This window comes from Pleuronectes platessa, chromosome 3, assembly GCF_947347685.1.
Source record: "Pleuronectes platessa chromosome 3, fPlePla1.1, whole genome shotgun sequence".
Taxonomy (NCBI): Eukaryota; Metazoa; Chordata; class Actinopteri; order Pleuronectiformes; family Pleuronectidae; genus Pleuronectes; species Pleuronectes platessa.
In genome coordinates, this window is record NC_070628.1 from 10155942 (window position 1) to 10178436 (window position 22495).

Sequence of the window (22495 nt, forward strand, 5' to 3'; positions counted from 1 at the left end):
TCTCCGCGGCGCACTGCGCTGACTCTGCAGAAGGAAACCATCGGGGGAGTGTGGGAAGGCGTTTTTTTTTATCCTCAAGGTAGGACACGCAGCTACAGCCCTGCTCCTGGATGCCAGCGATCCCAACCGTCTCCTCGGCTTCAGTTTGCGGGAAAAAAGGACGGAAGGAAGGGGAACCGGGAGTCGTGGTCCGCGCGTTCTTCTCCGAGGGACCGACGCAGTTCCAAAAAAGCCCCCGACGCGCGCTATTTCCCAGCTGAAGCGGCGCGGACACACACACACACACACACACACACACACACACACACGCACACACACACACGATTCTCTGGATTTAAAAAAAAGAGAGAGAAACACGAGCGAGTCTTTTCCTGCGTTGAAGGTGAAATTGTCCTAAACGGCGGCGAGAAGTTTAGAGAGCAGAACACCCACCGCGAAGCAGCCCAGACACACGCACGCCACGGACGAGGAGAAAGTTCCCCACTTGAGGGCGAAATCAGACTTTTTTGAGGACGCCAAGTTTGAGAAGTGCCAGCAGCTCCGGGGTCTTTGAGACACAACATGCAGCGATGGTAAATATGACTTTGTGTACTTCAGTTGATCAAACTCCAACACACACCACCAGAATAATCTGTGGCATTGTGGTGACTTTTTTCTTCTTTCACAACTTGTGTGTGTTGATGTGTACAACTCATCATAGCAGATGAGAAGTTCCACTTTTTCAGTCTCCGTGAATAATTTATTTCCCCTTATATAATGTTTTTTACTCCCATGACTCATCATCCTACTTGATCCACTTTAAAGCTGCATTTAAAAAAAAGAAATCCTACTTTCTTCTTCTTTTTCTGATTGCTGTGATTTGGGTTTCCTTGTCTCACGAACACAACACCCTGCAGCTCACATGTTCAAACTGATCAGAAATGAGACCTGTCCTGAGTCAGTGAATGAAAATGTCACCTGTACTTCCCTTCATGTCATTTTATAGATTTTGTCCTGCCTTGAACATTTTTTTAGTGGACTCTCTGCTCTCCTCAGTGGGATCACAAACTTTGTACGAGAGGTATGTTAGGTAAATCGTTAGCTCCAGATAAAGTCTGAAAGATTTTAAAAGTATAGTTTTCTTATTTGGTTTCCATGATATTCAGGTCTGAAGCCTCCTCCTGCCACCTGTAGCTTCTAACTGACATATTTACAAACGCATGCAAACCAGTAAATGCTAAGAATCAAGAGCAGTGCAACAAACACACACACTGTACATACACCAGTCTGATAAAAATCTATTGAGTTATATAGTGTGTTTTCTTACTTTAACGTGAGCTGACTTTATTTTTGTAACGTAGCAAAATTTGGAGTTAATTTTTCAGGCCTAAAATCCCTCTGCTGAATATCCTGCAGAACTCTTCTTGAGTTGCTATTGTCCAGCAATCTTTTTCCAATTTGTCTTGAAATATCAACAGTCTGTATTTTCAGTGGATGTTTGCGATCGTCTTTATTAGAGTTGGGATTATGTGAAACCAGATATGTGCTATAGATTCCAGTGCACACAATGTTTTAGATCATTTTTTTATGGTTTCTCTTCATTTCTATTTGTTTGAGTTAGCAACACTTTTTTGCAAAATGCCGGATAGTGCCGCACAGACTTTTCTTTGGTCTGTTTGTGTGTCCCTGTGTTGCAGTTCAACTTGTAGGGAGCTCCTGCAGCCAACCTGAAACACAAGCTCAAGTGCATTTCCTGTCAGTGTTAGAACTTCTCAGCGCAGACGTCTCTGAACGCTTCAGCTGACAGAGGGATAACAAAAAGTCGGAGCGAGGGCTAGAAAAAGAGAAATAGCAAAAGAGATTGAGAAGAACGGCCCGACTTAAAAAGTACCACAAAAGTACCTTCACACTCTCATCAGCGAGATATGTGTGTGTGTGTGTGTGTGTGTGTGTGTGTGTGTGTGTGTGTGTGTGTGTGTTTGAGATGAATGTCTCACACAGTGCCTTGGCCTGCACGGCCCGAGTGTGTGGCAGGGATGTTTCATGAGCTCGAGCTGGTGCTGCTTCTATAGTGAAGAATGCCAATCTACATTCCAGGAGTGTCATTTCATTTCATTTGCTCTCTCCCTCTGCCAGGGCAGCCGGGGATCTGGATTCCCTTCACCACATAAGTCACACAAGTTAAAAAAAAAAGCTGGTGTTCCTCTTCTTCTGTGTTTCTGTCTCTCTCCTGTGTGTCAGACAATTGTACACTTATTACATTCTCAGAGTTACTGACAGAGAAAAAAGGTCACGCTGTTTTTGCTGCGTAAAACAAATATATAAAAACAACAAGCGAGACTGGAGAGCACAACTCCATGTAGAGGCAAGCGTCCTCCTCCTGCACTGGGCTGGTGCCCCGGTCGAGCCTGTGTGGCGCTGCTACGTGAGGTTAGAGGGAAAGTGAAAGTTGTCAGCGAGGCTGCAGCAGGGTCGTGATTCCTCTGGGTCTGCAGGAATCAGAGAGGGGAGCGTGTGTGTGCGAGTGTGTGCGCGTGGGGTGGGAGCCACTGGTTAGCCGGTTCAATAATCTGCTGGACAGGTAGGCCTGTGACGCCCCCCTTAGAGAGGCTGCTAATGAAGAGAAAGGCTGCTTAGTGGTGCTCCGCTCTGACCCCACCAACCCTCCCTGTCCCCCCTGCTGGTTTCCTCTGATTACTGCTCACATGGAGAACTCTCTCCCTCCTCCCCCCCCCCCCCTCCCCCTCCTCACCCACCCTCTACTCCATCCTCTCTCTATTTCCCCTGCTTTTCCTCCTCTCTCTCTCCTCCGCCTCCTCTTTATTAACAAAGAATGGGTGCTAAGTGCGTTAAGGATCCATTAATAACTCGCGTATCTTTTTATATATTTCTCCCTGTGAGTTCTCGGTGTTTTGTTGCTCATTTTTTTTACTTTATGTGATTAATTAGGGGGAATAATCACTTCCTGACCTCCGTGTTCCTCCATATCTTCTGTGCAGTTTGAGCCGGGATGAGGCCGCGCTCTGAATTAAAGAGCTTGACCCCAGCGGCTCGCTAAGTGTGGAGCAGGAAGGAGAAAAACAAACAAACACAACTTATTTTAGATGAAGGGTGATATCGGCTTTCACATACGCTCACACTTAAAGACATTCAGGGTAAAAGCTGAGAGAGCAGTTTTTTCTATCTCCAGCATCTGCACACGATACGCAAACGTTTCAGCGATGCCTTCGACAACATCAAAACAACACTGCTGCAGCGTTCCCTTTTTTTTCTTTACTCATACAGAGGCGGGTCAGTGCTGCTCTGATGCGGCTGCCCGGCTGATCTTCACGTGTCCTCGGCCCCACGTTAATCTCTCGAGTGACTGATAGTGTGTCTTGGCAGCGACAGAAGAGGTAATATTTTGAAAAGGGGGAGAAGGGGGTCATACACCTCGTGGTGACTGAAGATGAAAATCTTTGAACAAGACACTGTAACACAAGCTGTGGGATTCAGCGACTAAACAGAGACACTGTGAAACGGGCAAACCAATCGGATCGCGGGACAGCTAATTTAATAAGGAGCACGGCGTGAGACGTACTTGATTTAAGACAATATACATGTGAGAGACATAATTAGATTTTTTTTTCCACCTCAGCATACGAAGTAAGAAACCAAAACCTTCACACACTTTCACTGGCCCTTTCAGGTTTTCTCTGTGTACATTTTGAAATGTGGTCTGTGTGTTTGTGATTCTTAAAAAAAGATAAGAGATAAATAGACAGCTGTTTTCTGACATGAGCATTCAAGATGTGCTCGGCTGATTGATATCTCTGAGAGTTTTAATCTGCTGAGCGATAGCAATGTCTCGGTGGCTAGAAGGTACATCACACATGGAAATGGCAAATTAGTCAGATTAAGATCCAGCTCGGCTCTACACGCTGTTTTTAAACGGTAATCTGACGCTTGTACTTACACATGTTACACTTTTTAAGTCCCATTTTTTTCCGACAGCCTTCATTTCACATGCTAATCCAAACAATATCGTGTTCCTCAAGGCAGGAATCAGGAAAAACTCTGGTCTCAGGACGCGAACACACCCAGTGTGTGCAGAAGCCACACACTCCCTCAGTCTTTATTTGTTTAAAGTGAGAAATGATAGAACACATTTTGCACAGCTCAGCTTTTTAGCAAACGTAACCCCACCGCATTTTTCTGTCCTCCCAGACTCGGCCGTGATTCGCACATTTTCAGCTGTATTCTGGGGTGGCCTTAATTGATTCTGCCCCGCACTACAGTAATTACTGGAAACTGTGTAAAATAAACACCTCAGTGTCACTGGGTGGCAACGGTCCGATCGGTAGGGAAATTACATTTCACTTGTAATCCATACGTTCTTCAGCTCCGGCCAGAAATATAACTCATGTCCACGCTACAGAAGTACCGGAGACGCTGTGTAACAAACAGGAGTACAGTTGTAACCAAATGGCTCAGTTGGGAGGTGTAGGGTTATGTGGTATAATTTATATTTTATAGCTCCCTCCTGCGCAGGCTGCACTCCAGAATAAAGTTGTTCGATTTTGTTCCATGAACAGCGAGTGAGAAAATCTGGGATTTCGCTTGTGATGGAAACTCCAGACACCACTTTGTTCCCTGCTTTCTTCTTCTGTTTTTTTTTTATTTTCCTGTGGAGTCTCATTTTGTTGCTTTCAGGTAAAAAGACACCAAACGGCTGCTGTTTCAATGCACGCTGGATGTTTGTATGACTGTGTGTGTCTGTGTGTGTGTTTTTTTTTGGGGGGGGGGGGGGGGGTTGCATTAGTGGCCCATGCCCCAGTGACTCAAAAGGCATGGAAAGATCTCCTCAGGCCATACAGAGTGATTTGATTAAAAGAGAATAATTTGCCCTGAAGACATCTTTTCTCTTCCTTGTGAAAAACGGCTGGTGGAAGAAATCTGATATGACAAGATAAGTGGTGGCTCATGAAAAATTCCCGAGGACGGAGAGGTAGCATGTTGACTGTGGAGTTATTGCCCTGAGTGTGTACTTCTCCGGTATTAACTGTGCTGACAGTGTTGTTTTTACCTTGATCACCTTTGAACGCTCCAGAAGTCTCTCATTTCAAATCTGATTTTGTTCTGTACTGTCCCAGAACCGGACTCCACGATTCATTGTCATCCTTCAGGCGTCTTCTTTGACTGCTCATCAAAGTCGTCTTTACTGTTTAGTGAAAAGACATTCTAACGCCTGCTTAGTGAGAAGAAAAATGTTCATGATGGCTTTTTAATATACTGCAGCTACAATGCACTGGATTTGCACGCAGTGGATTAACCGAGAACGAGGCGCTCGTCCCCGTTATCGATCGGATCCAGCAACGCATAAGCAACACAACAAATGAGATGACCACCTGCGGTTATGGTTTCCTAAAGCAACACAACAGTTACTGAGCTGGTTTCACAGCCTTGTAAATCCCAGGTAAAATGTGCCTGCACTCCTGGGATTTGGAACTCTGTACTTCCCTCGTCTGTGAGAGGGCTGAACTGCTCCTGACTTCAAGTTAGAGTGTTTTATCCATCTCGACCTCAGACTAGCAGACTTTATGACTCTATAACAATGTCATCTGACTTCCTTTTCTGCTCGCATCACTATTATATGTGCAAAACAGGGGTTTGTGAATTGAACCTAAACACATATGTCATTTCAACTGACTGACTGGTTTTATAGGAGGACAGTTTCCTTTCCCAGGTTTCCACTTGAGCTTGACTCCCGGCTGGTTATATTAAACGTCCTTATACCAATGTGGCCACAGCTCTCATGAGGTTTAGGCTCAGAGAAGACTTCTGATGACGAGGTGTGTGAGAGGCCTCTCTCATTTTCTTCATATGACGGCCGAGGCAGGTAGTCCCCTGACTCTAGAAGCCATTCAGACTGCACTGAGTGCCTCAGGCCTCAAAGACACCATGTGCAGCATGTTACACCTTTCAGTTTGGGCTCGATACAACTTTGACTGTGGCACAGGCTCCCTGTTGCTCCCTGTTGCTTCTTTTCACAGAGAGTTCAGAGAGGAGATAGGAACTTCCTGGGTCCAATTACTTATACCCACAGATAGTTGTTGCTCTTTCACCCCATACAAGGCCTCATTTCAGAGATCGGGATCCTTTGCATGAAATAGATGCAGGTTTTGTAGTTGTCTCAGGTTTTACCCTCCGAAAGAAGTTGATGCTTTGTGTCCTTGTACTCACACCAAAGAATAAAGCATCTGGCACTTTTTTCTCACATAGACCATTACAGTCATTTGTAATGGTTTTAGATCACACTGAAAAATATATAACTGTTCATCCGTTAGCATCAGATTAGACATCTGTGCAGGTTTGGACAACAGATTTGGTAAATCTGGAGGAGCTGTGGTTAAAGTCTTCAGAATGAAACTGAAGGAATAACCTATTGCACTCACTCAGGTTCAGGAGGATCTTAAGTATTTGATGTAGCTACTGTTGCCAACCACCCGAGGCAGTGAGCATTTACATTCATATGGTTTACAAATAGGTCTGGAGCCACACATGACTTAAGTCTACAGAACAGATTTCATGCAAATCTCAATCGTCCTTCAGTGTGATGTCAAATATTAAACCTGACTTCATTCGTGTCACAATCCCAGAGGCACATGCCGGTTTAATTGATTATTCCTCCTCCATTGAACCGAGCTGTGCCATGCAACCACAAACCTGGACGGCACGTTACACACACCGTACCCTGTGATTGCTGGTGACCGAGCTGCTTTTTAAAGTGATAATCATAGTAATTAAGAAGTCTAAGATCAGGATTCTGTGTGTTTCTTTGCATCTTTGTTCACTTTTCCTGTTTGAGGGAAAGTTGAAGCACAGCTGCATGTATCTGTGGGGTGCATGCCTGCGTGCTTATGATTGTGTCTGTGTGCGTTTGTGGCTTCGGGTGTTTTCGTAGCTGAGGCAAAATCTGCTGACAGGTAGTGTGTCGGGAGGGGGACAGTGGCGCTTTTGAGACAGACACAGGAGACGGGTCTCAGGGAGAGAGAGGGAAAGGGAGAGAGAGAGAGAGAGAGAGAGAGAGAGAGAGAGAGAGAGAGAGAGAGAGAGGGCCTCTTTCATGTGACTCCGCATTCCACCAAGGCACAGGCAGGGAGAGGCACAAGACGAGACATGCGTCCCCCCTCGTCACTCCCTCTGCCTCCTTTCCCGCTGCACCCTGCCCTCCCCTCTGCCAGTGACCTTAACATTTATCAAAGAACCCCATGCTGGAATTCCTCTTCAGCATCTGTGTCCTGGTGTGAGAGTCAGACACACACACACACACACACACACACACACACACACACACACACACACACACACACACACACACGCACACACACACACACGCACACACACACGCACAAGCACGCACACACACCGTGCTGCAGACCAATCTGTTTTGAATATTGTGGTGCTGTGCAGGGGCTGTCCTTGTTGTTCCCTGAGTTAAGGAGGCTGGCCTCGAGACACTCACACACAGAGACACACGGACACATGCTTGCACACACATTCTCTCCTCCTTCTTGTTTCTTTATTGTACCTCCTGTCACTTTGTCCTATTCATTTAACCTTTCATTAGAGCCAGCAGACAGCCCTGTGTGTGTGTCTGCACAGCTTCAAGGAACAATGCCAAAAGCCCCACTGTCACAGTTATTAGATTCCTCTGGCCCCCGTTTACCCTGGCAACTCGACATGAAGAGAGCGAGAGTGAAAGAGGGGAGGCAGGAGGACGAGGGAGGAAGAAAAAAAGGGGGTGCACGGTTGACACTGCTGCCGGTGAGGGATCGTCTTGACTTGTCAAGGACATGTGCCACATGTTGGCTGTGCAGACTGAACAGTGAAGGGAATGTTAAAGCCACGGCAGAAAGGAGAGAGAGAGAGAGAGAGAGAGAGAGAGAGAGAGAGAGAGAGAGAGAGGAGAGAGAGAGAGAGAGAGAGAGAGAGAGAGAGAGAGAGAGAGAGAGAGAGAGAGAGAGAGAGAGAGAGAGAGAGAGAGAGCGGGCGGGCGTGGTGTGACTGTCTTGTGCTGTGGCGAGCAGCACCCTGGAGGAGTGAGACTGAAAACACAAACAGTTTGCGGAGGAATTCTGTTTTTAATGGGCAGCCAGGAGGGGCGGCCTGGTCCCCCAGGAAGGACAGAGCAGCGCCCACTCCATCTCTCTCTCCTGTCCTCTGCTCCTCTCTGCTCTCGCTCGTCCAATATGCACAACAAGAGCAGGATCTTGTTTTATGACTCCTGCTATTAATGTGTGTGACGACTTTGGTACACATATGTGTTGCATTTTGAAAGAAGATACAAATTTGATTAATTTTCACATTATTTTGGCATTTCTGGGGAAGTTTTGTATAAATGCAATGGATGCTGTATTTACTGTTCAATTTTGGGAATCTCTGAAACCACTGAAGTGTGAAAAAGAAACAGAATTATGACACTTAAATGGGGAAAACTTTGCATATTAGGTGCAAATAGTTTATTACAACGTGTTTGTTCACTTAAGACCTCATCCATCTTTTCAGCCATTGCTCCAAAAAGTGTTAACTCAAATTTAATATTTTATCAATTTAACAAATTAAAAAATGTAATTATTAATGAACTGATGTGTTTAATATCAATCATTAATTATGTCCTCATTATTTAAATAGAACATTTAATCTGACCAGGATTCAGCTTCCTGATTCTAATTGATATGTGTAACACTGAGATAAGCCCAGTGCAGTCCAGCTGGGTGAGGCTGTGTTCAGGTCAGTCCCACCCTGTCAGCAGACAGTGGACAGTGATGCTCCTCCAGTAATACATTAGCTGAAATAGATCAGGGCCTGGAATGGAAAGGCATTGGTCACTCTAGTAAGGGGCAATGAATCGCTCACCTGTCATTGGTGATTGAGCCAGCGCACGCACACACACACACACGCACACACACACACACTTTTCCTGCCCTAAAGACAGAGGGACAGAAAGAGAGCAACAGTCTGAACTCGGACCATCGGGCAGCAGTCTTGATGAAGTCCATCTCTCACTTCTGTCATCCCTCTGCACCTTTCCTTCCAGCCCTCTCTCCCCTCTGAGGCCCCCGCTCACTCTGTGTGACTGACTCTTTATTATCCTCATCCCGTGGCTTAGTTAGAGCGGTGACCAGCCGTCCCCCTCTCCTCTGTCCTCTCTGTCATCCCCAATTCCACCCTGTGGCTCTGCCCGAGGCTGTCAATCCACCTACCTGCCCCACATTGCTCTAATTCCCTGATTGGACTCTCTCTACCCCCTCTCAGGGCTGTAATTGATGGTGGTGTTACTGTGCCCACTCTACTGGCCTTAAAGCTGCTCCTCCAGGTCAGCACTACTCCACCTTGTAAGACATGCTGGGATCGGGTAGACAGCAAAGAGCTTTTCTGTCTCTGTATGTGTGTGAATTTGGGATAGGGGCCATTTACCATTTGCTTTGTCTGTGTGAGCAATCAAAGTGTACTGTCTGGTTTTCAAGCTGTTCTCCAAACTATTCAAAACCAATCGTGACATTCATACTTGAAATGTGTCCCTTTGAACAAAGGACAATATTCCCTCAGAACTCAATGTTCCTTCTCAGTAGTAACGTCTGCCCTTGGCTGCCTTGAACACTATAGGCTTTGTCTTTAGTTTTCGTGTTAGTAGCTCTCTTTTGAAGTAGGTTTAACTGAATTTTAACATTTTGCAAAACAAAACGCACGTCTGGTGTGAAGGACAAGTTTTTGTATCTGACTTGTCACCTTGATAAAGAGGAATGCCACTCAGTAGAGCACATACCTGCGCCAAGGTCCTGCAGTCCTTTAAAATTAAATCAAGTTGCGTCAAATTTCACACTCACGAATATCATTCCTCTACAGTGATGCCGGTAACGCGCTACTTAGTAACGCGTTACTCTAATCTGACCACTTTTTTCAGTAACGAGTAATCTAACGCGTTACTATTTCCAAACCACTAATCAGATTAAAATTACTTGTCCAAGTCACCTTGCGTTACTATTTCGGTATTTGTGGTTAGCCCGCTGGGCACGTCCTGCGGCTGGGGGAGCAGTCGCCCCGTCGCCCTCCTCACCACGCCGCCGGAGGCTCGGTGTGCGGCACGCCTCGACGTTTTTTTAGGGGGGGAGGTGCTCATCCGCGGTGCGGGGGCTTTCCTTCTAGTATGCCGCGGGGCGGTGTCCGTCGGCGCTGCGGAAGGCGGGGACCGGTTGGAGGGGACCGGGTACGCGTGTCGGTCCCGTCAGATCACCTCAGCTACAGCGCCCGTTGGGGGAACCCTCCGTTCGCGCGGGGGGGGGGGGGGGGGGGGGGGGGACCTCCGGCGGTGTCTAATAAAGTTAGTGTTGGCAAAACCGGTTGTCATTTTTATGTTGAGGCGGCGGGGGTGTTGTCGGCAGCTGCTGAATGTAACTAATAAAGTAACTTGTAATCTAACTTAGTTACTTTTAAAATCAAGTAACTTGTAATCTAACTTAGTTACTTTTAAAATCAAGTAACTTGTAAAGTAACTAAGTTACTTTTTCAAAGTAACTATGGCAACACTGTTCCTCTAAATATGCGTGATTTTTTTCTTCAGCTGGAAATCAGTGAAATGTAAACAAAGTCCTATATCGCAATGTTAAAAAGTTGGGATGGGATCTTTCCATCCCCCCAACAAGTTACATGAACATTTTTGTATTTGTGTAATCCTGCTAACCAACCACCAACCAACCAACCAGCCAACTAACCAACCAACCAACCAACCAATCAACCAACCAGCCGACCGGCAAACCGACCAACAGACCAACCAACCAACCAACCAACCAACCAGCCAGCCAACCACCCACCCAACCAACCAACCAACCAACCAACCAACCAACCAACCAACCAACCAACCAACCAGACAACAGACCAACCAAACAACCAAACAACCAACCAACCAACCAACCAACCAACCAACAGACCAACCAGTCAACAGACCAACCGACCAACCAACCTACCAACCAACCAACCAATCAACCAACCAACCGACCGACAAACCAACCAACAGACCAACCAACCAACCAACCAACCAACAAACCAGCAAACCACCCAACCGACCAACCAATCAGTCAACAGACCAACCAACCAACCAACCAACCAACCAACCAACCAACCAACCAACCAATCAACCAACCACCCAACCAACCGCCCAACCAGCCAACCGACAAACCGACCAACAGACCAACCAACCAACCAACCAACCATCCAACCAGCCAACCACCCACCCAACCAACCAACCAACCAACCAACCAACCAACCAGTCAACAGACCAACCAACCATCCAACCAGCCAACCACCCACCCAACCAACCAACCAACCAACCAACCAACCAGTCAACAGACCAACCAACCATCCAACCAGCCAACCACCCACCCAACCAACCAACCAACCAACCAACCAACCAGTCAACAGACCAACCAACCAGCCAGCCAGCCAGCCAACCGACCAACCAACTAACCAACCAGGCAACAGACCAACCAACTAACCAACCAACCAGCCAAATTTATTTAAATTTGTTTCTCTTTTTATTTGATTTGAATTCATCTAAGTTTGCTTTTGCAATCTGTAAGAATGATGGTCGGACTGATATCTTCCCCTGAACCACATTTCAGCAACGGCACTTTGTAAAACAAGAGCTTTAAAGTTTGCCATGTCCGCTAATCTCCTCCTCTCTCATTTTCCGTGTCTCTTTGTCCCTGCCTCTGTCTTTCTTTCTTCCTCTCTGCCTGTAGCCCGGAGTCCCTCCCCAGCATGGACCTTGTATTTATTACCCTCTAAGTAATCACTTTGCTTTCTCTTTTGATAGACTGTTATTGCTCTAACTAGCTGAGGTCCCTATAGGTATTTGGAGGCTTTCCAGTTTTATTAGACAAAGGCCTCATTATTCAAGGCCAGCATTAAGACGACCATTAGATCCATTTGCCCCCTAGTCACATGTATCCTGTTGCAGCCAATTCATATTATAACCCCTGCACACTTAGTATTTACAGCACAAACAATCTCATTCCCTGTTGTCAAAGTATAAAAGATATTCAGATTGCAGCTTTGCCACTTTGTGAGAGGTATAGCTGTTAGGTTAACAATAATAATTTCTAGACATAGTTCAAAGAGATATTATTTCACAGATAATATACTCAGTGTCATATCTTGATAGATTAGGGTTAACCCAAAGCACTTAACCCTTAACATGTTCCCTAACCCTGACAATTAAGAAGGTTATTCCACTAAATTTTGGGTAGGATTGAGTTACTGGAAACTCTGGTTGGTATTTTCCGCTTTTAAAAGAGGATATAACCGGTTTGAAACATGGATGAAGTGCGTAAGTTTCCAACCCCAACCTGTGATATTTTGGGACGGTTCAGAAAGATAATCACCTTTTTCATAATATAGCTCACCAAAAGCCTCTTGTGTTCCTCCACCAAGGAGCTTAAGTTTTAATCCCTGTCTGTTTTTATATTGGTTGGTCATTACTGTATGTTTGTAAGCAAGATTACACAAAAACAACTTTAGGTTTGGATCTGGATCAGGGCTTGGATCCAGGAATTTCTTTTTACCTTCTCTAACATTGTGAGCTGGGCTTTTTTCCACCTATTATATTTTCATTGGCAATACTTCATGGACCTTGATGGCGGGACGGACCCTGCCATTGTTGGCTTGTCAATACAAACATACACATGGGGCAGCATAATGCCATCTCTGCTTGTTTCCGCACTAAAGAGAAAAAACTCAATATTGACAGGCCTTGTTAGCGGCATTATAAGATGACCAACACGCCTGCTGTCCTGGGGATAGAACACATAAACAAAGAAACAGACACACAACTCGTGGCAGACAGGATAGGAGATTTACGGGGCTCCGGTTTTGATTTTTTCTATTTCTTTTCAACGGCTTTTTAATTTCTTTGTAGCCACCTATGTGTCCAATATAGTTCTCATCCTTCCTAATCGATGGCCCCTTATTGGGTTTCTGCGTTTGGTCAAATATCTCATCGCTTTCTGGCCCCTCAGGCAACAGGCTTCAAACTAATAAGAAATCTCCTCAGTCTCTCGGGTTGAGTGTACAGATGAAAAAAAAAAAAAACGATTAGTGCTGCGATGGTATGTATCTGTGACCGAAGCCTGATTTTCAACAAGTTCACCAAGTTAAAACTAAACAAAGAAACAAAGAATTGGACATGTTCCCTGGTCTTGAAGAGGATGTTAGTCCATGTTCACACTAAGCTGGATTTATTGTGTGGAGTTTCTTTCTGTCCAGATTTAAAGGTTACTGAACAACCAAAAACTGATCTTTTCAGGAATGTTCTGAAAACTTTTGAAATATAATGTTTTCTAGAACAAACATTAACAGAACTCTATAGGTAGAGCCCGGTTCGGACCAAATCTTTGAAATGATTTTCAGGTTTGGGTCAAGTTCAGTCACGTTGTCTTGGCTATCTATAGTTAGATTTAAACTTACATTTGCATATGCCTGTAATCGGGGAAAACATTGGGCTCGAGTCGGGTTTGTACACTGAGAAACAGAATGCTTGTCGGGTTTGGACTCGGCCTCGGTTTATGTTCTCTTCTGCTTGGAAGACGAGGAACCTTCTGAAAAAGTCCTGAACGTGCAAGTGGTCTTCACATGTGCAGTGTTTTCTACGTTACTGTAGTTTAGCCTCAGGCAGCTGTATTTACCTGTCGTGGTCATATTCATCCCAGCTACTGTTGCACAGGTGGTGCTTGTGAATGTAGCTCACTGTACCTGAAACTTGAAATGTATTCATCCATACTATTGTAATGTACACCCAGTCCATGGATTCAGCAGCTACAGAAATAAACAAACATGCACATTGCTATGTTTTTGCACGTGTTTGGATCCTCATTGATGTGTCAACACACACACTGACTGAACGTGTCTTTAAAAGTGTCTCAATATGAAAAGTCAGAGAGGAAGAGGGCGTAATGCCTTGATGTTCCACAGTAAGATAACATTTACTGGATCTGAATCTATCTATACACGGTTTATACCTTTACTGTATGTACACATTTAAATAGAGTGTGTGGAAGAGAGAGAGAGAGAGAGCGAGAGAGAGAGAAAGAGAGAGAGAGAGAGAGAGAGAGTGCCACTTTGGAGTAAAGCTGTCATTACTCCGGCTCGCGCACTCCCTCATAAATACTGATAATGAGATGCTTTCAGCAGCCTAATCATTTCTCAATGTAGCAGTAGGTAATGTGAGAGGAACACTCTCTTTGCTGCACTTCTGCCTGCAGATGACACCCACAGCTGGACTTCCACAGTGGAACTATGGAAAAGGATAGAACGTAGCTGTTCTGTGGTTGTTGTAGGAAGAGGGAAAAAGTTGGGAAGGTTCTTTTTGTGCAACTTCTTTCCATTATTAACAATTTGCTCACAAAACAAGAAGAAATGTTCAGTTATACTTACTATCACCTTAAATGTTTTAATGCGGGTTTTGTTAGTTTGTTTTTTGAGAAATATCTACTTTTAACTTTTTGGGGTTTTATCGTGCACCTTTATTTACCTGTATGCACTTTACTAACTTTTTTCTGAGGAAACTCCTGACACTAGTACAACAAAAAACTGGAGAATGTTTCTTTTTAAATTTAAAATCTAATGCAAAGCACTTACAGTATATGTGTTGCAATATAGTTTTTAATGTCTCATCTGGATCAACAGCATGCTATAGGCTAGTATGAAAGGCAATGATACACTAGAATGACACTATAGAGCACGTCCCTCCACCAAAGACCAACAGTCCGCTTACATCCAATCGAGCTGCACCAAAATGCACACTTTTGGACTTTTTTAAAATTTAGATCTATGAATTATTTCCTGGGAAGTCAGTGAAAATGTCAAAAGGGCCCTATTTTGCAATGTTAAACCAAGTGATAGACAATTCCTTTTTCCCCATCCACACCCAAATTAGATGTGTTCCTTCTTGCCCTATGTCCCATCCTCCCACCTAGCTCTGTGGTAATCCAAACAAACAGACGGGGGTGAAAACCTCCTTAGCTAACGTAACAATCTGTTTTATCTTTTAGTTTGGAGGGTTTGTGTTCTTCAGTAAAAGCCCCCCCTTTAGGAGGCGCCCTGTCTTCTGTGTGCCATAAGCTAGGGGGCTACATCAAGCACATTGGTCACAGATGAATAGTTTTGGGACACACCTGGGACTATACATGTTTGTGTGTGTTTACGTGTATTTGTCTCTCATCGTGCGCCCCAACAGGTGCACTGTGGAACGTCCTTAATACGTTTGGATGTGTCTCTCTGCAGGACGTCCACATTTATGCTCCGGCCCCCAAGTTCAGAATGAACTTAGATCTCTGGAGGTCTCTCCCAGGATAGAATAAACAAGAAAATACTAACAGCTATGGACACTTCACTATTTATATACTGTATCTTTTCCTATGGGCCGTCTTTCTAATGGGTGTTCCCTGAGACGCTCCGTGAGAGCACTGTACGGCATGTCATCTTCTGCTGCCTGTCTTCCACTGGCCATTAACCGGCATCCTTGATCATTTTAATAGTGCCTTTACACCGCCTCTCCGACCCCACAGTGATTGGACAAACATTGTTGTCCCTAGCGGTATGAGAAGAATACATTGCGGAGTTATTGTGGTTTCTTCCGGGGCCTCGCTGTGTATTGTTTACTGGGTCTGCTTGATTGCCCTCTGTCCAAATCAGAGGGTACAGGCAGGCAGGGCAGGGGTCTGCAGGGACGCACTGTGTTGTGGACTGTCCCAACGTGCTAAGAATATTCACTCAACCCACGGCTCTGAGGGGGGAACCCATCCATAGCTCAGTAAACACACACAAACACACACACACACACATTGGAAGTCATACATTTGTGCACCAGGGACCATATGGCCATGCATAAATGTTAGGGTTTGTATTTCAGAGTGTGTCTGTGTGTGTGTGTGTGTGGGGGGGGGGGGGGGGGGGGTAGGAAGCCATGTCTGTCTCAACGTCACAGATAATTACCCCCGATGTGACTTTTCTTTTCACAGTGGGAAAACACAGCACATACCAACCATATACTGGCAACCATGGCTGGATGTGGGCTTAGTTAGAATAAACGTATAGATGCATATTTTCCTGTGGTCTTTGCTTTTCTTAATGACCTTCTATCATCATCTCCTATGGGTCACAGCGCTCATCGCTCGCGGCAAACCAATTCAGTTAAAGGAGCAGCTCTAATCTTCACCCACCTCTGATTTCTATCTGTTAATCCCTTGCTTGAAACTCATAATTAAGCTAATTAGACACTATCTTACTACAATTGCCCCTTATTGGCCAGATAGTGGGACGACTGAATGAGCAAGGTTACATCTCGGAGTGAGAATTTGATAAATGCTTACGGCCAACACACTCATTCAAGCTTTAAATAGAATGTTGATGGATTTTTCTTCACCACCTTTAATCGGCCGTGCAGTTCATATCAGTGGACCGGGAGTTTTTTATTTTAATTGTGAAATTCATGTTTAACGGTCGTGGTTTCCGAGCAGGTCTGGTTCTCAAGGCCACCTCGGCTAAACTTGGTGTAAGTAGGAAGGTAACATAAGCAATTAGGACAGGATTAAATAAACACGTATCAAAACGCATTTTACGGAATAAACAAGAAAGAAAAGATGTGATTTGATATATATCGGCCACTATATAGAGGCTTGGCCCAATAATGTTGGCATCGTCATTGGCCTCGGCGTCTCAACATCAATATCAATCAGGCTTTACAAAACAACGTCATAAACAGCGGCTTTTTAAAAACCAAAAGTCCTGTTTCCCATGTAGTTGCCATCTGGTCCCGTGTTTACAGAAGGTGAGTGAGTGATCAAATTTGATTATCGCAGAAAGATTCTGGGAGACTTCCACATGTGCTTGTTTGTGCCTGCAAAAGTTTGAACCCTGTCTCTGAGGGATGTGGTGACTTGATGTTGTTTAGACTCATCTCCCCGCCCCCCCCCCCCCCCCCCCCCCCCCCCCCACCTCTGGAGACCTGTCTTTGTAGCCATCCCAGCATCCTGCTCACTGCTCCGCTGCATCCATATCGTGCTAATGATCATTGGAGTGGACAGCTGCTTAATGCAGTAGTGTCATCAGTGCTGCTTTCTGATAGCAGCTCCATTGCACTTGACGCGACTCAAATGTATCTGCTCCACCCGAGACCCCCCCCCACCCATTCAGCAGATCGACTAATGTGGTTGAGGAAGAGCCCAGTGAAGGTGTATTAGATGTGTGCCAGATCAGATCTTCACTGTGTGATTACAGGACGTATCACATTTGGAGTTTATGATTACAGACGGGGTTCCTGTCATTTTTCATCGGTCATGACGCTGTCAAATGTTAAATGTCAAAGTGCAGCCCTCAGTGACATTAGAAATGTGTCATAAACAATGATCAGATCCTTTAATCAGGCAACACCTTCGTGAGGAAATACTCCAATACAAACCAGAAGGTCCTACATTTACAAAAATCTACAAAGTAAAAGTACACGTTACGCAGCAGAACGACCGTGTTTTAATATTCGACTATACATTCATTTTTAGAACTGGAGTAAAATTACTACAAAGGGCATTTTAAAGTGATAACTGGTGGTCTAAAGAATTGTATGTTCTTTTTAGCAGTTTAACTGATTATAACAGCTGTCAGATAAACTAAGTGGAGTTTAGTCAGTCCATCCATCCATCCATCCATCCATCCATAGTGTAGTGTAGGGCTCAGAGATTACGACATTAAAAGGGAACTTTCTAATTTTGTGTAACCACAATTACAAATTCCTAACAAAATCCCTCACGGCATCTATTCACCTTTTTTGTTACACACTTAAAGTTCAGTGGCGACCCACTGGGCACTGGGGGCTGCCCTCGTGCCCGGTGATGGTCACCTGACCTCAGCGCACTCACTCATCCAATCATGCACTCTCTCTCTCACACTCGGCTGGAGCGCGCCCATCCCCGTGCAGCTAAAGAAACAGAAGAACAGTTGGAACAATACGGCACAGTTTCACAAGAGTGTGAAAGGAAAGGTAGGACCGCTCGAGGTGGACATGTGGAGACTGAACCTGTGGCTGTTTGCTCCACTTGCATGTGTGTGTGTGTGTGTGTTTGGTTGTATCATTCCTATTCCAGGAAAGGAAATGTGTCTGGCAGGCGGGCATCGAACTCACAGGTCACAGGAGTAAACTGGTGTCTGCTCCCACACCTCACCTGGCCTGCTTTTATTTAGCAGACTGCACAAAAAGTAATTCCCGGTTTGTTGAAACACTAATGAAGTAAAAATCAGAAGAACATAAACAGCCATTAATGCTGCCTCACCCTTTACCAGACAGTATTTGTCTTGTCATCAATCACTGTGGTTTTATTTGGAGGTTCCTGTTGCCAGGGACACGGCCGTCGTCATTGCAGACATCACTGGAAGAAGTTTTCAATTAAAGGTTTCTCCAAAATAATAGTCCCATTAAAACTGCTGGTAGCATTATCCAGTGTAGCAGGGACGACTATTCTGGAAAGACACAATCTTTTGTGGAACTTTTTGTTGTTGTTTGAACACAAAGAAAGTTCTGCTCACCTCCACTGTACTGGGAAACTGATATTTCAAAACCTCAGCAGATACATTTAAACTTTTTACATGGCAAGATAATCCTAAAGATAAGATTACATTTATTTTTTCTGTAATTTGGGTAATCCGACTCTTCAAACCTTCAGAGAGTCAATAGGAAAGATAATGCATACTTATGTGAAGACTTGAGGGGAGAGCCCATCACAACTCTGCTCGTCCCTGTGCCTCTGTCCTTTTTTTTTCTTTCCCTTCTTTCCCTTCTTTCCCTTCTCTTCTCTTCTCTCTCCTTTCTCTCCGTCACTCCTCCCGTCCTCCATTCTTGCAGTTCATATTTCAGTTTGCTCCCAGGAGCTCACAAGTCCGTGCCAGACGGAAATTCGCTGAGGCTGCAGGAGCCCCCTTGGAGGCCACATGGAGGAGGGACAGGAGGGGAACAATCAAGCCCAGTCCTCCCATGCTATCCCTCCCTCTCGTCCTCTCACTCTCCCATGGACTTTTTCCTCCCATTCCCCCCGTTTTTTTCTCTTCCTCCCTTCCTCCCTTCCTGTCGTTTTCCCTCTCTCCTATCTCTCTCTGTGTCTTCTGTATCCAGCCTGCCAGGCTACACAGGTCCTCAGGGTGACTTGCTCTTGGCTCGGGTCCCTCAGCACAGAGCCCTCTCCTCTCCTTCCTCACCCCCCCCAACTTCTCCTCCGCTTTTTTGCTCCTGCCACCCCCCTCCTCCTCCTCCTCCTCCTCCACTCTCCTCCTTCCTTCTCCAGCTCTCTCCCTGGGGGGAAGACGGTGAGGCCATCCAGTCCCGAGCTGTCCATCAGCGGTGGTGTTTACTTGCAGCGTGACAGGCCGACACATCTGGAGCGCATATTCACCAGTGTTCACACTCTCTCTCCCTCTCACTCCTTGCTGGCCCTCCATATATCCTGCGTCTGCCACCAGACACATTCCTCCGGCTCGTTTTAGGGCCGTTTGTCGTCGTTATGGCGAGCCCACCTCTGACTTTCATGCACTCACCAAACGCACACACACGGAGATTTGTTTTCATCCATTTTTCCTCTTTCTTTCACCCCTCCAGTGGTTTTTCAGTTGCATGACAGAAATTGGAGTTAACCACCGACAGGGGAGGTGGGGGGTGGATGGGGGTAGGGGGGGGCAGAGCAGTGATGGGGGCAAAAGTCAGACTTCTCTCATCCACATCTTTCTCTCTCTCTCTCTCTCTCTCTCTCTCTTTCTCTCTCTCTCTCTCTCTCCATCTGTATCTCTTTGCCTGTTCTTTTTTCTACTTTTCAGTGAGTGCAAACTAATTACAGCAGCTCCTCCGCTCCTCTTCGGAAACCCATGACTACTGGTCTAACGAAGTGACACTCTTTCTTCATCCGATGTCTCCCTCTCCCCGCGTTGCTCAGTCATCCTCCCGAACCCCCACCTCCCACCCTGCATCCCACCCACCCCGTCTGTTTTCCCAGCATTCCTGTGCTGGTGTGTGACTGTGATGGCTTGTCATCTCGCAGGAATGTCCCGCTCTCCCACCTCGTCCCCCTGATTTGGCGTGAAGCATTTGCTCCTGGTTTCCGACTCCGCACATGTACACACACACGCAGGCACACACTTGAAATGGCAGCTTTAAAAAAAAAGAAAAGAAGTGTGTTCATGCAGATGGTGTCCATTGGGCCGCATACCTACCCTTGGCGCTCGGCCACAACAAGCAAAGCCATTCTCAGATAGTCCCCAGCTTGTTTTTCAACTGAAAAAAAAAGTGTGCCCAAAGTTGTTTTATCTTATGTTGCCTGTGGTGAAAAGAGCCATTTACTCTGTATGGTTCTCTTGATTTTACTGATGACTAAACGCAGCCAACCAGAGTGTTTTTTAAAGTAGAACACTTGTTTCACGTAGTTTCATATATGCACTTATAAAGAACACAATTTGCAGCTCATAAACTGTGGTCAGGCAGCGTTGTGCAAACGTAATTGTCACCAGGATTATTGGCTAGGTCTATCAAATGTAAAAACTTGGGGTTTTTCAAACAGAAATGATATGGCTCCAGTTTAATGTATCCCCCATACAGGAACATGGGAGAGATCCTGTAATATGAAGCACATGTAACATGTTAAGACTAAGTTTCAGTTTGGATAATGACTTTCCCCCCAGTGCATGCATGTTTTATACGGTGAGGACTTATTGGAGGCCTACTGGCACCAGGGACCATGCTACACTCAATGACCCGAGGGAGCCCTTTCAATGGAAGGCAATAAGGAAGAATATTGTGTGAGTACGCTTGCATCAAGTTTGTGTGTGTGTGTGTGTGTGTGTGAGCACACGCGACATAGTCGTCTGATTGGCATCATCCTCATGGAACAAGTCTGGCTCCTTCAGAGATCGGGCTGACGTGTGTGCATGTGTGCGACTATTTGTGTGTGGTTTTGTGTGTGTGTGCGAGTGTGCAGGAGATATCACCAGGCTCTCATGTTTATTCAGCTCAACGCCTGGATGACCAGGACTTATCCGCTGTCCTGATTACCCTGCCTGGCCTGCCACCATTAATCCTTCAGAGACCTCAGGCCCCTTAAACAGCCCTACCTTACACATACGTACAGGAACACACACACACACACACACAGAGAGAGCCACACACATTTAAAGTATATATTTATATCAAGGACATACACATAATAAAACTGTACCTTTCTCGTTTTTCTCTCTCTTCCCCACTGTTATACCAGTGTTGTCCTCAGGGCAGAGCGCCTGTGTGCCTGGGTCTGGTTTTTGTGTACGCTCTGTCATTTGGGCCTCAAGGAACCTTCCAGGCATCTCTCAAGGTCCCTAGTCCCTTTAATTCCCAGTGAATTGTGCGTGTGTGTGTGTGTGTGTGTGTGTGTGTGCATGTGTGTGAGCAGTGAGAAAAATGTAGAGGCAGAAATGATTCACTCTAATTTGTGCCACAGTATTTTCTTTATCAGCTCTTGTAAGTCTCTGTGAAGGCCCCACACAATTATATTTTTATGTGGAGTAAAAAGGACTGTGCTGTAGTTCTTTTTCCCATAACGACCATATTTTTCTTTGGAGACACAAGGTTTTTTTTCTGGTGAGGGGCCTGCTGCAGCAAACTGACTGTGCAAGCATGTGGCTGCTATTGTGCATGTGTGTGCAAGTATGTGTACATGTGTACTCAGGACACCGGGGTTCTTTTCATTAATAGTCACTGCGCCAAGACATAATATTGACCGTGGCCGGGTTCCCCCTCCTGGTTTTTGCCCATAATAAATGATGCAGATTAGAAAAGTAGAAACACATTGGGCCGATAAGTAGCCTTTGCAGCTCTCTTGCCATGCAAGGGGGGGGGGGGGGGGGCTCACTTCCCTGACTTTTCCTCAACTGTATTCTTTGGTATTGGATTGACTGTGTGTGTGTGCCCGTTGAAGTTTTATCTGTGGTGTGTGTACATCGGTGGCGAGGGTGTTTGGACTCTGAAGGAATGACAATGGTCTGTGTTGCCAAGTTCCATTGGATTATACTATACACAGCAGGGAACCCTCTCATTATAAACAGAAGCTCATACTGGTGTGTGTGTGTGTGAGCGTGCATGTAAAAACACACACACACACACACACACACACACACACACACAGGCCCCGACAAACAAAGACGGGGGACACAGCACTGGAACTAGTACAGCTGGAATGAGAGCATGACTAGCTCATATCTCGGGGCTAAGGAAAACAAACTGAAAACTGAACACTGTGTTTGTGTGTGTGTGTGTGTGTGTGAGTGTGTGGCAGGAGGATCTGTTTAAATGTGACCCCACCCGTGACCCCTTGCCATTTCAAACCATTTCCATCAGATTAAACGCCTGTTGAACGCGATGATGTCACCACGTTATTAAAATCATGGGTGACATCGCAGCAAGTGCAGATGAAGT

At 45.6% G+C, this 22495-nt stretch overlaps 1 protein-coding gene across 1 annotated transcript in view; it reads left to right on the forward strand.

Moving 5' to 3' along the window:
• Positions 1 to 22495, forward strand: part of bnc2 (basonuclin 2) — a 121885-nt gene continuing 99390 nt past the window's right edge. Inside the window, exon 1 of the mRNA XM_053419299.1 lies at positions 1 to 572. Coding sequence (XP_053275274.1) covers positions 570 to 572 — 3 coding nt within the window. The 5' untranslated portion in view covers positions 1 to 569. The remainder of the gene's footprint in view (positions 573 to 22495) is intronic.